Source organism: Tupaia chinensis, unplaced genomic scaffold, assembly GCF_000334495.1.
Source record: "Tupaia chinensis unplaced genomic scaffold, TupChi_1.0 Scaffold000252_1, whole genome shotgun sequence".
NCBI lineage: Eukaryota > Metazoa > Chordata > Mammalia > Scandentia > Tupaiidae > Tupaia > Tupaia belangeri.
In genome coordinates this window covers 3,871,353-3,886,043 of record NW_006159732.1, presented here as the reverse complement: position 1 = coordinate 3,886,043, position 14,691 = coordinate 3,871,353, and the positions used below count along the sequence as shown (strand labels likewise).

At 38.3% G+C, this 14,691-nt stretch overlaps 1 protein-coding gene across 1 annotated transcript in view; it reads right to left on the bottom strand.

Annotated features, from left to right (window-relative positions):
- Window positions 1–14,691, bottom strand: part of CD2AP (CD2 associated protein) — a 179,328-nt gene that overhangs the window by 152,435 nt on the left and 12,202 nt on the right. The window contains exons 2-3 of the mRNA XM_014588009.2: window positions 2,809–2,899; window positions 1,240–1,317 (exon numbers count right to left, since the gene is read on the bottom strand). Coding sequence (XP_014443495.1) covers window positions 1,240–1,317; window positions 2,809–2,899 — 169 coding nt within the window. The remainder of the gene's footprint in view (window positions 1–1,239; window positions 1,318–2,808; window positions 2,900–14,691) is intronic.

The following is a 14,691-nucleotide window of genomic DNA, read 5'->3' as shown; positions in this document are numbered from 1 at the left end:
CATGTCAGGATACATGTGCATGTGTGCCCAAAATCCCTAGAAGGAATCGTGGAGAAGGGGTTGTGGCATGGTCATTCTTCCGAGACGATGATTCCTCACCTTCCCTTTCTCTGCCTCTGTTTCTCTCTGGCTGATACATAGTAAGCGCTCTGTGTGTGCAAATAACTCCTGTGTGACTCAGGACTCACAATCGCTGTAGGTATCTGCCTTAAAGTTTACACAGACTGAGTCATACAACAGTTACCATTTCCCTGACACTAGCATGCTGTTCTATTTTTTGTTTTTCTTTTTAAGAATTACTTATTTAATTTTATTTATCATGACTATTATTATTTTAATTTGCTATTGGACACATGTGCTCACCAGAGAGAGACAGAGAGAGAAGGAAAGTAAGCAAAAACTAGAAAAAAAAAAAAAGTTAATCGCTGACTAGAACCAGGAAGAGTAGGCTCAGCTGCTCTCAGTCATGCCAATGAGTACCTGAAGAAATCTGCATAGGCCTGGGTGCTTCCCTGAAGAATTTGCTGGGTGTGGAGGAAGACATTGCTTCAAGCAGTGATCTGACCCATGACCAGAAACCTGACTTCAGCAAAGGACAAAGTTGCAGACACTGTCAGAGGCTATCTTCACCCATTTACTGAGAAAAACTGCAAAAACCAAAATAAGTCTACCTGTTTTTGGCCAAGGTGGACTCCAGACTTGTCCAAGAGGAGGAAGCCACTCTGGAACAGTGCATGAAGGTGGTTAGTGACTTTCCTGCGCCTATAATGTGAAAAGTAAAAGTGTCGCTTTGTTAATAAAGCCCCCTTTGAAGCTAGGATACCAGGAAATGTGGCTCTTGGCACCAAATGTCAAAATAATCCCATCGCTGGGATTTTCACTGTGCAGTGCAGTTTCACAATGTTGAAAGGCTCTCAAAACTGATTTCTGGATGTCTTTCTGAAGTTCTTTTTTTTTCTATTTTCTTTTTTTTAGAGGTTTTCGCTATAGGGCACATGCGCTCGCCAGAAAGACAGAGAGACAGAGAGACAGAAAGCGAGAAATCACCCACCAGGGGGGGATGGCCACACCACAATCCCTTCTCCTTCATTCTCCTCGTGGGATCTTGGGTACGCACGCACACGTGCCCAGCATGAGTTTAAACCACTGGGTCCGGGACTTGAACCATAGTCGAGTACATGGGAGTCCAGCAACATAGCTATTATGCTAACTGCTGGTCCCTTTCTGTTGTTATTTTACACAGAGATGTTCTGTTCTTTTCTGAGCCCCTAAGCCTGTCCTCATCTGCGTGAGGGAGATGGATGGAATGTGTTCGATCTAGAGCAGGGGAAGAACAGGCAGAAAGTTCATTGGATAAGAGCAGTGGTTCAATCCATTATTACTTCAAACAGGGGAGTGGAGTTAATTTTCCCAAATGACATTTTACAGCACATGCGCTCGCCAGAAAGACAGAGAGACAGAGAGACAGAAAGCGAGAAATCACCCACCAGGGGGGGATGGCCACACCACAATCCCTTCTCCTTCATTCTCCTCGTGGGATCTTGGGTACGCACGCACACGTGCCCAGCATGAGTTTAAACCACTGGGTCCGGGACTTGAACCATAGTCGAGTACATGGGAGTCCAGCAACATAGCTATTATGCTAACTGCTGGTCCCTTTCTGTTGTTATTTTACACAGAGATGTTCTGTTCTTTTCTGAGCCCCTAAGCCTGTCCTCATCTGCGTGAGGGAGATGGATGGAATGTGTTCGATCTAGAGCAGGGGAAGAACAGGCAGAAAGTTCATTGGATAAGAGCAGTGGTTCAATCCATTATTACTTCAAACAGGGGAGTGGAGTTAATTTTCCCAAATGACATTTTACACATACCTGTCAGAAAAGCAGAGCTGTTTGTGTTTGAAGGTACATCATTGGAATCCAGGAAGCCTCAAAATCTGGCTTCCCTAAATTTTGAAAATGATTACAATTGAGATTAGTTCCTTTAAAATACTAAATTGTTCTCCTTCACAAAACCCTATGCAATAATGACTGTGTTAAGCTGGAAATTATCCATGATTTAATGCCCCTTGCTATGAATTAGTTTAAATCAGATTTATATTTTTACAGTCATGAGTGTGTAAATGCACTAGAGGATGTGAATTTGATGAAATATAAGGAAAATAAAATCAGTTGTGAGACATAAGGCATTATGAGTTAGGGACCCATGAGACATAATGGAAAGTCTTGGGAAGGGACTTGAACACTGGTTTTGGTTAGAACGGTCAGAAAGTAGAATACCGTGACCATGCGGAGTGACTTATCACACTGCCTGTGTGACCTTGAGCAATTTACTTGATGTCTCTGTGTTTTGGTTTCCTTATTTATTACATGACCATAATTATAGTACATATTCTGTAGTGTTCTTTTGAAGATCAAGTGAGTTATTTTTTAAGCCTTGGCACACTGGTTGAAAGACAGTAAACACTCTGCGTGTGCAAAGAACCCTTGTGTGATTCAAGATTTGCAATTGTTAAGGTATCTCTACCTTAAAGTTCACACACGGAGTCATGCCACAGTTACCATTTCTCTGACACTAACATGTTGTTGTACTTTCTTTTTATAGAATTGATTATTTAATTTTATCACTATTATTATTATTATTTAAGTTGCTACAAGGCACATGTGCTCACCATAGAGAGACAGAGAGAGAAAGAGAGGGAAAGTGAGAAGGCTATTCACCAGGTCTGGGGTTTGAACCGTGGTCAGCCATGCGGAAGTCTAGCACCCTAACCACCGCACCACCCGCTGGCCCCAGCATATTGTTTTTTACTTTACTCAGACATAATGTATTAAAGCTGGTGTGAATCTTCATCAATACTATGCTAAAAACATCAATAGCTTTGTCATCAAAGACTAGCTCACTGAAAAGGAAATAATACAAGAATTTTTGAAGAAAAAGTGCGAAAGGGTTGCACATACAGAGTAAAAGCAGAAGAGTTAGTTATCAAAAAGTATCCCCGTGCAAGAAATAACCAAAATGTCTATTTTCCAGATTGAAGCAATAAATTAATTCAGGTGCTTTTATATGAGAAAACGCCAAAACAGATAAGAAACGTTGAAATACTGTGAGGTGATTGAGAAAACTCGCCCAAGATTTAGAGATGCTGTGGAGACCTACAACTTCTGCTTAGTCGGATTACTTTAACTGTACGCTCCATGCCAGTATTTCTGCAATCGAAATGTAGAAGTACAGAATTTCATTGCAGGCAACTACCAGTCTTAGAGTCAATGTTGGCCTTGACAAATGAAGTTCAGTCTATGCTTCAATACTATCTTTTATTGGACATTGGCTACTTCCTACCTTTAATCGGGAATTAGCTCCCTCCTGAGGCAAAGAAATATATCTTTAGATACATCTGAGCACTAGAGTTTCTTTATATTATTGGGTTGTGGTCTATCTTTTTAGGGCCTAACAGAGTAAGTCTAATCCTTTTTATGACCCGTTAATGTGAAGATAGGGGACAGTAGGTGGCAGGGTAGTTAAGGCAGTGGACTCCCCCATGATCAGCTGTAGGTTCAGTCCTGGAGATACAGAGAGACAGAAAACGAGAAATCCACCCCACCCCCACCCCCACCCCCGAGGGTGGCCACACTGCAGTCCTTTCTCCTCCATTCTCTTCTTGGGATTTGAGGCGCATGAACACATGCACCCAGCGTGAGTTTAAGCCATTGGGTTTGAGACTCAAAATGCAGCCCACTACATGGGAGCCCAGCAATGTAACCATGATACCATCTGATGGTCCCCCCAGCAGATATGTTTTAAGAACCTCTACTATTGTGACTGATCCTCATTCTAAAGTTTTCACCAAGCCTTTAAAATACATCAGATGCTCTAACCAGTGCAGAAGCAAAAAGGAAAAAAATTACCACCAACCATTCCAGACTCTCTACTTCCATACATGGGGCAACAATGTGAGCTCTTTAGGAAACCGCATCTCAGTCATCCTCTTCTGTAGTGTGGTGGGATGTGGTGGGATATGGGTTTCAAATGTGATTCATTTTGTTCCTGTCAAATGTCAAATTCAACTTTTAATGATCTTTTTCTTTTGGATTACAATTTATAACTGTCTGGGACCAACAGTTGGCGTAATGACTATGTCACTGGACTCCCATGTAGCTTACCGTGGCTTGAGTCCTGGACCTGGTGGCTTGAACTAACACTGAGTGTATGTGTCCCCAAGATCCCAAGAGGAGAATGGAGAAGGGACTGTGGCGTGGCCATACCCCCTGGGGGGTGATTTCTCATTTTCTTTCTCTCTGTCTCTCTCTGTCTTTCTGGCAAGCACATGTGCCTTATAGCAAAAACCTCTTTAAAAATACATAGAAACAATTTACTACTATCCGACCTACTCCTCTTCTCTTGGTGTTGCCATCTCAAAAATTTATAAACAGGTCTTCATTAATACAAAAATTTCTAATAAAATCAAGGGCAAGGAGAATTCTGTACCACATACTCCCTTTGTTTTGTTTTGTTTTCAATTTAATTGTTATTTATTTATTTATTTACTTATTTATTTTAATTTGACCAGAGAGGGACAGAGAGAGAGAGAGAGAGAAAGCAAGCTGTCAGGTCCAGGACTCAAACTCCTTTTATGCTACCTTTGACTTATATTCCAAATATAGGGAATATTTACAGGTACAACTGGACTTACAAATAAGGTAAATAAGGAGGGAAGTTTCTTTTATTTTTTTAAAGAATTGTTTTTAAATTTAACTTTATTTATTTTAATTTGACCACAGACAGTGAGAGAAAGAGAGAGACATACAGAGAGACAGTGAGAGAGAGAGAGAGAGATAAAGTGAGAAAGCAAGCCTCCAGGTTCAGGACTCGAACCACAGTCAGTCATGTGGGAGTCCGGCACCCTTAACCACCACGCCACCTGCTGGCCCCCAAGAGAGAAGTTTCAAAGGCACCATTGAGTTTTCCTAGTCGGCCGAAATGCATCTTCAACACAGTCCCAATGGCTTGGGTCTAAATGTACTTAAGATCTCCATCCCCCCATTAAAATGAGCTTATACAGAATTATATGAAATCCTGGTCTTATTTGGGTGTAAATTAATCAGTAAATCTTCTGACAACAGATTGGAAATACCCTGGCAAATTCCAATTACTTCAGCCTATTTTTGGACCCCAGATTTTTCCCCAGTAATATATGCTTACCTAAACTGACTTAGGAATTTTTAAATAATTTAATCTTTTAAATTATAAAACACAAAATTCACAGTGGCTAGCAGATCTCAGATGAGGAATAAAACAAGCGACAGAAAAATGAACACACACATCAGAGCCTCATTAATGGCAGCTCTGTAGACATTTTTAGAAATAAAAATGAAATACTAGAGAAGATTTTTCTCTATTTTTTTTTTTTTCAGATTTCTTGCCTAGAGCTCATGTGCTAGCCAGAAAGAGACAGAGAAAGGGAAAGTGAGAAATCATCCCCCCAAGAGGGATGGCCACACCACAATTCCTTCTCCACTCTCCTCGCTTGGGATTTTACACATGCATGCATATGTACCTGGTATGATTTTTCAAGCCACTAGGTCTGGCATTCAAACTGTAGTCAGCCATGTGGGAATCCAGTGCCTTAACCCATCACACTACCTGCAGGCCCCAAGTTAAAATATTTTATTTTAGGCCAGCATAGTTTTTACTATGATATAAAAACCTCATGGTATATATTTAGTAATAATGATCATCATATATAGAAATGCTTTTCTGCTCTTTTTTCATTTAACAAGAGATAGATATGTTATCAGTTTACTCTAATTATGTAAAAAAGCTTTCTTTTCCAACAAATTTTAGAAAGCATATCATGCTTGTTTTTCAAATATTTAAGAAAATGTAGATAAGATTTAACTATTATGTCACCAAAAATTAATAAATGCCCTTATATTATAAATTGATGTTTGGAAGTTTTACATTTTGCACTTATGATGAATTAACTACTCTTTTAAAAAACTTTTACTTATTTTTAATTTATGATAGAGAACACAAGGGAAAGCTTCCACTGCAATGGGCCCTGGTCACACCACAGTCTCCTTTCCTCCAGTGCTCCATCCTATCAGGATCTGGGCATATATACATGCGGTTTCCTAGCATGAAGCCAATGGCGCCATGTTGGATCTGGCTTCCTCTGCACAATGCCTAACTGCTATATCACAGGGTCTGCTCAGCTGCTCACTTTTTATTATTAATTTTTTTATACATGATCATAAAATTTGTAAGCACCACCTGACAAATGACACATTATGTGAATAGTCATGCCCAATTAAAGAAAAGGCCATGGTGACTATAATCCTTGTGATGGTCCTGTATTTAACTTTGTTTTTTTGAAGCAATTAATACATTTGGATGTGCTTTCTAGGAATAGGATTGGATGACTGCATCTTGAGAGGTTATCTGAGATTGATTTCTCATTTTCTTTCTCTCTGTCTCTCTCTGTCTTTCTGGCAAGCACATGTGCCTTATAGCAAAAACCTCTTTAAAAATACATAGAAACAATTTACTACTATCCGACCTACTCCTCTTCTCTTGGTGTTGCCATCTCAAAAATTTATAAACAGGTCTTCATTAATACAAAAATTTCTAATAAAATCAAGGGCAAGGAGAATTCTGTACCACATACTCCCTTTGTTTTGTTTTGTTTTCAATTTAATTGTTATTTATTTATTTATTTACTTATTTATTTTAATTTGACCAGAGAGGGACAGAGAGAGAGAGAGAGAGAAAGCAAGCTGTCAGGTCCAGGACTCAAACTCCTTTTATGCTACCTTTGACTTATATTCCAAATATAGGGAATATTTACAGGTACAACTGGACTTACAAATAAGGTAAATAAGGAGGGAAGTTTCTTTTATTTTTTTAAAGAATTGTTTTTAAATTTAACTTTATTTATTTTAATTTGACCACAGACAGTGAGAGAAAGAGAGAGACATACAGAGAGACAGTGAGAGAGAGAGAGAGAGATAAAGTGAGAAAGCAAGCCTCCAGGTTCAGGACTCGAACCACAGTCAGTCATGTGGGAGTCCGGCACCCTTAACCACCACGCCACCTGCTGGCCCCCAAGAGAGAAGTTTCAAAGGCACCATTGAGTTTTCCTAGTCGGCCGAAATGCATCTTCAACACAGTCCCAATGGCTTGGGTCTAAATGTACTTAAGATCTCCATCCCCCCATTAAAATGAGCTTATACAGAATTATATGAAATCCTGGTCTTATTTGGGTGTAAATTAATCAGTAAATCTTCTGACAACAGATTGGAAATACCCTGGCAAATTCCAATTACTTCAGCCTATTTTTGGACCCCAGATTTTTCCCCAGTAATATATGCTTACCTAAACTGACTTAGGAATTTTTAAATAATTTAATCTTTTAAATTATAAAACACAAAATTCACAGTGGCTAGCAGATCTCAGATGAGTAATAAAACAAGCGACAGAAAAATGAACACACACATCAGAGCCTCATTAATGGCAGCTCTGTAGACATTTTTAGAAATAAAAATGAAATACTAGAGAAGATTTTTCTCTATTTTTTTTTTTCAGATTTCTTGCCTAGAGCTCATGTGCTAGCCAGAAAGAGACAGAGAAAGGGAAAGTGAGAAATCATCCCCCCAAGAGGGATGGCCACACCACAATTCCTTCTCCACTCTCCTCGCTTGGGATTTTACACATGCATGCATATGTACCTGGTATGATTTTTCAAGCCACTAGGTCTGGCATTCAAACTGTAGTCAGCCATGTGGGAATCCAGTGCCTTAACCCATCACACTACCTGCAGGCCCCAAGTTAAAATATTTTATTTTAGGCCAGCATAGTTTTTACTATGATATAAAAACCTCATGGTATATATTTAGTAATAATGATCATCATATATAGAAATGCTTTTCTGCTCTTTTTTCATTTAACAAGAGATAGATATGTTATCAGTTTACTCTAATTATGTAAAAAAGCTTTCTTTTCCAACAAATTTTAGAAAGCATATCATGCTTGTTTTTCAAATATTTAAGAAAATGTAGATAAGATTTAACTATTATGTCACCAAAAATTAATAAATGCCCTTATATTATAAATTGATGTTTGGAAGTTTTACATTTTGCACTTATGATGAATTAACTACTCTTTTAAAAAACTTTTACTTATTTTTAATTTATGATAGAGAACACAAGGGAAAGCTTCCACTGCAATGGGCCCTGGTCACACCACAGTCTCCTTTCCTCCAGTGCTCCATCCTATCAGGATCTGGGCATATATACATGCGGTTTCCTAGCATGAAGCCAATGGCGCCATGTTGGATCTGGCTTCCTCTGCACAATGCCTAACTGCTATATCACAGGGTCTGCTCAGCTGCTCACTTTTTATTATTAATTTTTTTATACATGATCATAAAATTTGTAAGCACCACCTGACAAATGACACATTATGTGAATAGTCATGCCCAATTAAAGAAAAGGCCATGGTGACTATAATCCTTGTGATGGTCCTGTATTTAACTTTGTTTTTTTGAAGCAATTAATACATTTGGATGTGCTTTCTAGGAATAGGATTGGATGACTGCATCTTGAGAGGTTATCTGAGATAAACTTAGACCATTATTACCATATTTATGGTCCTCGCTGATATCTTACACTTTGCCATTAGTGTTTCTTTTGTTTCTAGGCTTTTAACCACCAATACTTTATGAGTATAACAGTATATGACTAACAATAACATAAAGCTGCATTTTGACCAAAAGCTTCACAGTGGCTAGCAGTCTTGGCTGAGTCATAAACTAAGTGACAGAATAACAGATAAGCTCATCTGAGCCCCACAATCCTGTCAACTTTTTAACAAAAAGAACAATAGCACCATCATTCCCTTTAAAAATCTGATCTCTTACAGTTCTGACTAGGAAACATTTTACAGTTTTGAACAGGATGAAGTTTGAGCCAGCCACATGGTTAAGGGAGCTGGCTCCCACGTGGCCAATCATGATTTGAATCCCAGACCTGGTGGCTTGGGAAAAATCCTAATGGTATACAGAAACAGAGGAGGAGGGATTGCCGTGAGACCATTCCCTACTTGGGGGTGCTTTGTCATGTCCATCTCTGTCTCCCTTTTTCTTTCTGGGGAGTGCACATGCTTTCTGGCAATAAAAATAAATAAATAAAAATTTAAAAACTAAGAGCAAAAAAGACGGAGAGGTTCTCAGAGTGCTAAAACTTTTTAAATGTCTTCAAATGAATGAGATAAAGGGAAAAGTACTTCTGTTCTATTGAACGCCGTGCTTCAAAGTCATGGAATGGTAACTTCCATTGTGTACTGTGAAGAAGACACAGTATAAACTTATTCTGAATGTTGTGGTTGTATACAGTCACAATTAAAATACATTTCAAGTCAGTCAACTCTCTTTCCAGCAGATGAGTTATAGACTTTACCATTCCCTAGGTCAGAGCTTCTCGAACCGTGTAGTGTTCCCAAGCCACTTGGGAATGATATTAAAATGCAGATACTAATTTAGCATCTGGGGAGGGCCAGCTGACTTTCTGGATTTCTAAGAAGTTTCCAGAAGGAACTCCAAATCATCTCTATAACTGGTAAGAGACTGCTCAAGAACAATGTTAACTTGAGACTCCATGGGTCCCCAGAACCCAGAATCCTGAGAGGAGACTGGAGAAGGGAGATGGATGGCATAATGGCTACATCGCCGGACTCCCACCGAGTTGACTGTGGTTCTAGTCCTGGATCCAGTGGCTTGAAAGTCATGACAGACATGTGTGCATGTGTGCCCAAAATCCCTAGAGGGGAATGGAGATGAAAGAATTGCCAGGGGAGGGGGGTGATTTCTCACTTTCTGTCTTTCTGGTGTGAGCACATACTCTATAGCAAAAATCTCTCTCTCTAAAACAATAAGAGCAATGTTAACTTTTTCTTCAATGAGGCAAAATATATGGGAAAATTATTAGGTGCCAAACACAAGTCACATATTATATGATGTCATAATCTGTTCCCTTGTTTTGTTTCAGTTCTTGGACTGTATATGTACCTGGCAGATATAAAATGCCACTGTTAGCCACAACAAAGATTCATGATTACCCCAAATCCATCTGTCTCCTACCTAAAAACAAGCCATCCGTGAAACATTATTTGAGTTTTGTAAAGCTGTGAAAGCTGTAGTTACATATAAACAAACACCAATGAATAAAGATGACTGTAGAAATGACAGGTGATGAGGAAAAGCTAGCTGAGGAGAATCAGAAAACATTTGCTAACTAGAAACAAAAGCCTACATAATAGAACTCCTGTTTGCCTTTGAGTCCAGATTAGAATACTCTTCTCAGAAAGTATTCGTGTATTTATTTGTAAATGAAAGAACCACATATTTACTTGACAGACTATATGAATACATGATATCAATATGCAGCAAACGACTTCTCATCATGGGGCTGACAATGTGGGTTGGGACAGGCAATCACTAAAAACTATTTTGAACACCCACTATATAAAACCTACATGGATCGTATCGTTGAATTTCCACTCAGCCTCAAGAACTAAGTACATTATTAAAGACTTCATTTCGCAATTGATGAATCTGAGTTTCAGAGAGATCATAGAACATTTATAAAACATTGATAGAGCCAGGTTTCATTTCTTTTCTTTTTTTATGATTTTTTGCTACAGGGTGTGTGTGCTCTTGAAAGAGAGAGAATTTACAATATCAGTTCCATATATTTAATACTATACTTTGGTTTCTGTTTTGATGTTGGATCAGTATTTTAAGAACTAAGAACTATGATCACTAGTAAGTAAAATATGGCTAGGAAAGACTAATGGAGGATGTACGCTTTTCAAATTAATTTTAAAAATTATTTATTCAATTTTATTTATTATTATTATTATTTTCAAATTTGCTACAGGGCATGCATGCTCCCCAGAGAGAGATACAGAAAAAGAGAGAGAGAGGGAAAGCAATCAACACGTCTGGTACTTGAACTGAAGTTGGCCATGTCAGAGTCCAGCACCTTAACCACCATGCCACTTGCTGGCCCTCAAATTAAATTTTAGAAGAAAATGTATAAGGAGACCAGCAGGTGATATGGTGGTTAAAGCAGCTGGATTCCCACATGGTCCACATGGTTAGAGTCCCAGACCCAGTGGCTTGCAATCAAGCTGGGGTTGAAGAAAGGAATCCCTTTTACCATAGCCAAAAAATATATGATACCTATGAATAAACCTCACTAAGTAAATTAAAGTTATTTACAAAGAAAACTATTAATATCTTTAAAAAGATATTGAAAGTGACCTAAAAAAGTTGAAAGATATCCCATGTTCCTGGATTGGAAGAATTAACATAATCAAAATGGCAATTCTACCCAAATTAATCTATGTATTTAATACAATTCCAATAAAAAACCAGAGACATTCTTCACAGATCCAGAAAAGACAATCATAGAATTTGTCTGGAATCATAAGAGACATTGTATTGCCAAAGTGATTCTGCACAAGAAGAGTGGAGTGGATGACATATCACTCCCTGACCCCAGAATATACTATAAAGCTGTGATATTCAAAAGAGCATGGTATTGGTACAAAAACAGACAGGGGGACCAATGGAATAGAAAAGAGACCCCAGAAATAAACTCCAAAGCTTACAGCCAACTGGTTTTTGACAAAGGATACCAGTCAATCCATTGGGAAAAAGAAAATCTTTCAGCAAATGGTGCTGGGAAAACTGCATATCCACTTGCAGAAAGATGAAACGGAATTCCCATCTTTCACCATTAACAAAAATCAATTCAAAATGGATCAAAGTTCTGAACCTAAGACCTCAAACTACAAAACTATTGGTGGAGAATACTTGGGAAACTCTGCGAGACATTAAAGTAGGCAAAGACTTCTTAAATAAGACTCCTGAAGCACAAGGACTAATCCCTAAAATAGACAAGCGGGACTATATCAGGTTAAGAAGTTTCTGCACAGCAAAGGACACAGTAACAAATATGAATTGACAACCCTCAGAATGGGAGAATAGTTTTGTAAAATATGGCTCAGACAAGGGGCTGGTAGCCAAAATACACAGGGAACTCAAGCGGCTTATCCCCCAAAAAACGTGATTAACCCAATTAATAGAAGGAAAAATGAGCTGAACAAAAATCTCTTTAAGGAAGACATATGAACAGCCAAAAAGCATATGAGGAAGTGCTCAACATCCTTCATCATAAGGGAGATGCAGATTAAAAACCACTAATCCCTGTCAGAATGGCGAAGATTAAAAATACAAAAAGTGATAAGTGTTGGCAGGGATGTTGTGAAAGGGGAATTCTCCCACACTGTTGGTGGGAATGTAAACTGGTTCAGCCACTGTGAAAAACAATTTGAAGGTTCCTCAAAGATCTACAAATAGAACTACCATTTGATCCAGCAATCCCACTTCTGGGTGTCTATCCCAAGGACAGGAGAATGCTCAGTCAAAAAAGCACTTGCACATCAATGTTTATTGCAGCATTATTCATGATCGCTAAGATGTAGAGCCAACCTAAATGTCCACAAACAGATGAATGGATTGAAAAAGTGTGGCACAAATACTCTATGGACTACTACTCAGTCATAATGAACAAGACCCTGGCATTCGATGGAAAATGGTCAAATATGGAGGATCTATTGCTGAGTGAAACAAAGCCAGGATATGAAAGAAAGATATTGTATGTATCCACTTAATATGTACCAACTATCCACACTATATAGTAGAGATAGAATTATTGGAGGGAATAAAAGCAGTGGAAATAGTTATGGACACTGAAGACAGTGCGGAACAGGGCAGGGGGAGAAAGGAAGAGTATAGACAAGGATAGCAAGAGAACAATTAGAGAGGTATGGTATTAGTGGGACACAGAAATGGTTTATTCCCTGTTGATGGTAACATGTACAGTATTTTCAGTTGGACTGGTCTGAGAAGTATTTCATGTTGGGTAAATTCTTTATACAAGTCAAATGATATATAGTGATTTAATGTTTTAAGAAAATGAGAATATATAATAATAACAATCTGAAAAAAATGATGAAAAGCTATTTGATGATGATAATGTGGATAATAATGTCTTTGTTTTTTTTTAAATATACAAATAATTTTTTTTACAATTTCTTTTTTTTAAATTAATTAATTTACATTCATTCACTCAACATTGTTACAGCATACAAAATGTGATTTCCTATACAGAATATACTGCATAGTGGCTTAGTTATACATTTATTGTCTTTTTTTCACTTTTTTATTTTAATTTTTCATATAAATTCAATCATATTATTTAGCTTACAAAGTGAACAGTTCAGTATGTGTGTGAGCACTTCTCCCCAGTCCAGTTGATCAGAGTATCTTCCACCAATAACACCACACCTCCCCATCCCGTCAATGCTCTCTCCCCGTATCCCTCTTCCAAATGTCCTTCCTTAGGTCCCTCTTCTCCACACACTCCACTTCTGGCACCAAACCACATCTCTTGTGTTTGTACAACCTCAGGTCAATCAGTTTCAGTTATAGAGTGCAGACACTTGGTATATATTAAATGGGGACATACAGTGTCTCTCCTTCATAACCTGGCTTGCTTCACTAGTAATGTCTTTGTCTTGACCGATATGCATGGTATTCATGCTGGAAATAGAAATGTAATACACTGTAAAAATATGTGTGATTCAATATAATATAAATAAGATTATGATAAATAAAATTAAATTTAAAAAAAAGAAATCAGGCTATGTGCACATGTGTGTGCCCAAAATCCTGAGAAGAGGATGAAGGAAAAGGGATTGTGGCATGGCCATACTCCTTTGGGGAGGATGGTTATTTCTCACTTTCCCTCTTTCTGTCTCTATCTCTCTCCTCCCTGGTGAGCACACATGCCCTATGGCAAAAACCTTAAAGAAAGAAAATACATAAGGCCAGTAAATGGTGTGGAGTTTAAAGCACTGAATTCCACATGGTCGGCCATGAAATTCATGTCCCAGAGCTCCAGCTTGCAAATCACACCTGTCATATGTTCATGGGTCCCCGGAACCCAGAACCCTGAAAGAAGACTGGAGAAGAAGGGACTGTGGCATGGCCATCCTTTCTGGAGAGGCGATTTCTCACTTCCTCCTGTCTCTCTGGAGAATGCACATGCCCTATAGCAAATAGTAAAAAAAGAAAAAAGAAAATGTATATGCATTGAAAATTTCAAACACTATATGAAGTTATAAAGTAAAAAGTAAAATATATTCTGTTCTTTTAGAAATGAAGTTGTTGAGTCAATCATTTCGAAACTTCCGGGATGAGGCGCCAACACCTGCATGTTGTAGGAGTGCTCCTGATGATTCAGAGGAACAGAGAGGGGGAGAAGACTGACTCAGATCACCTCTAAAACTAAAGCTTTACTCTCAGGCTGCTGTCACACAGTTTATTGATTTGAAGGTTTGTTCTCTTTTTTCTGTTTCAACATTTCCTTCAACCAACATGCATTTGCCTGAAAGATGCAAATGGCATGATTTCCCACCAACTAGTGAGCAGTATGCAAGGGGACTTCAAACATTTCATGGAGAAATAGCATAAAAATCTGACTTTATTTTGGTGCCAAAATAATTTTATTTGAATCCACGCAAGATTTTCCATAATACACATTTCCCAGGAACTTTTTGAGGACCTCT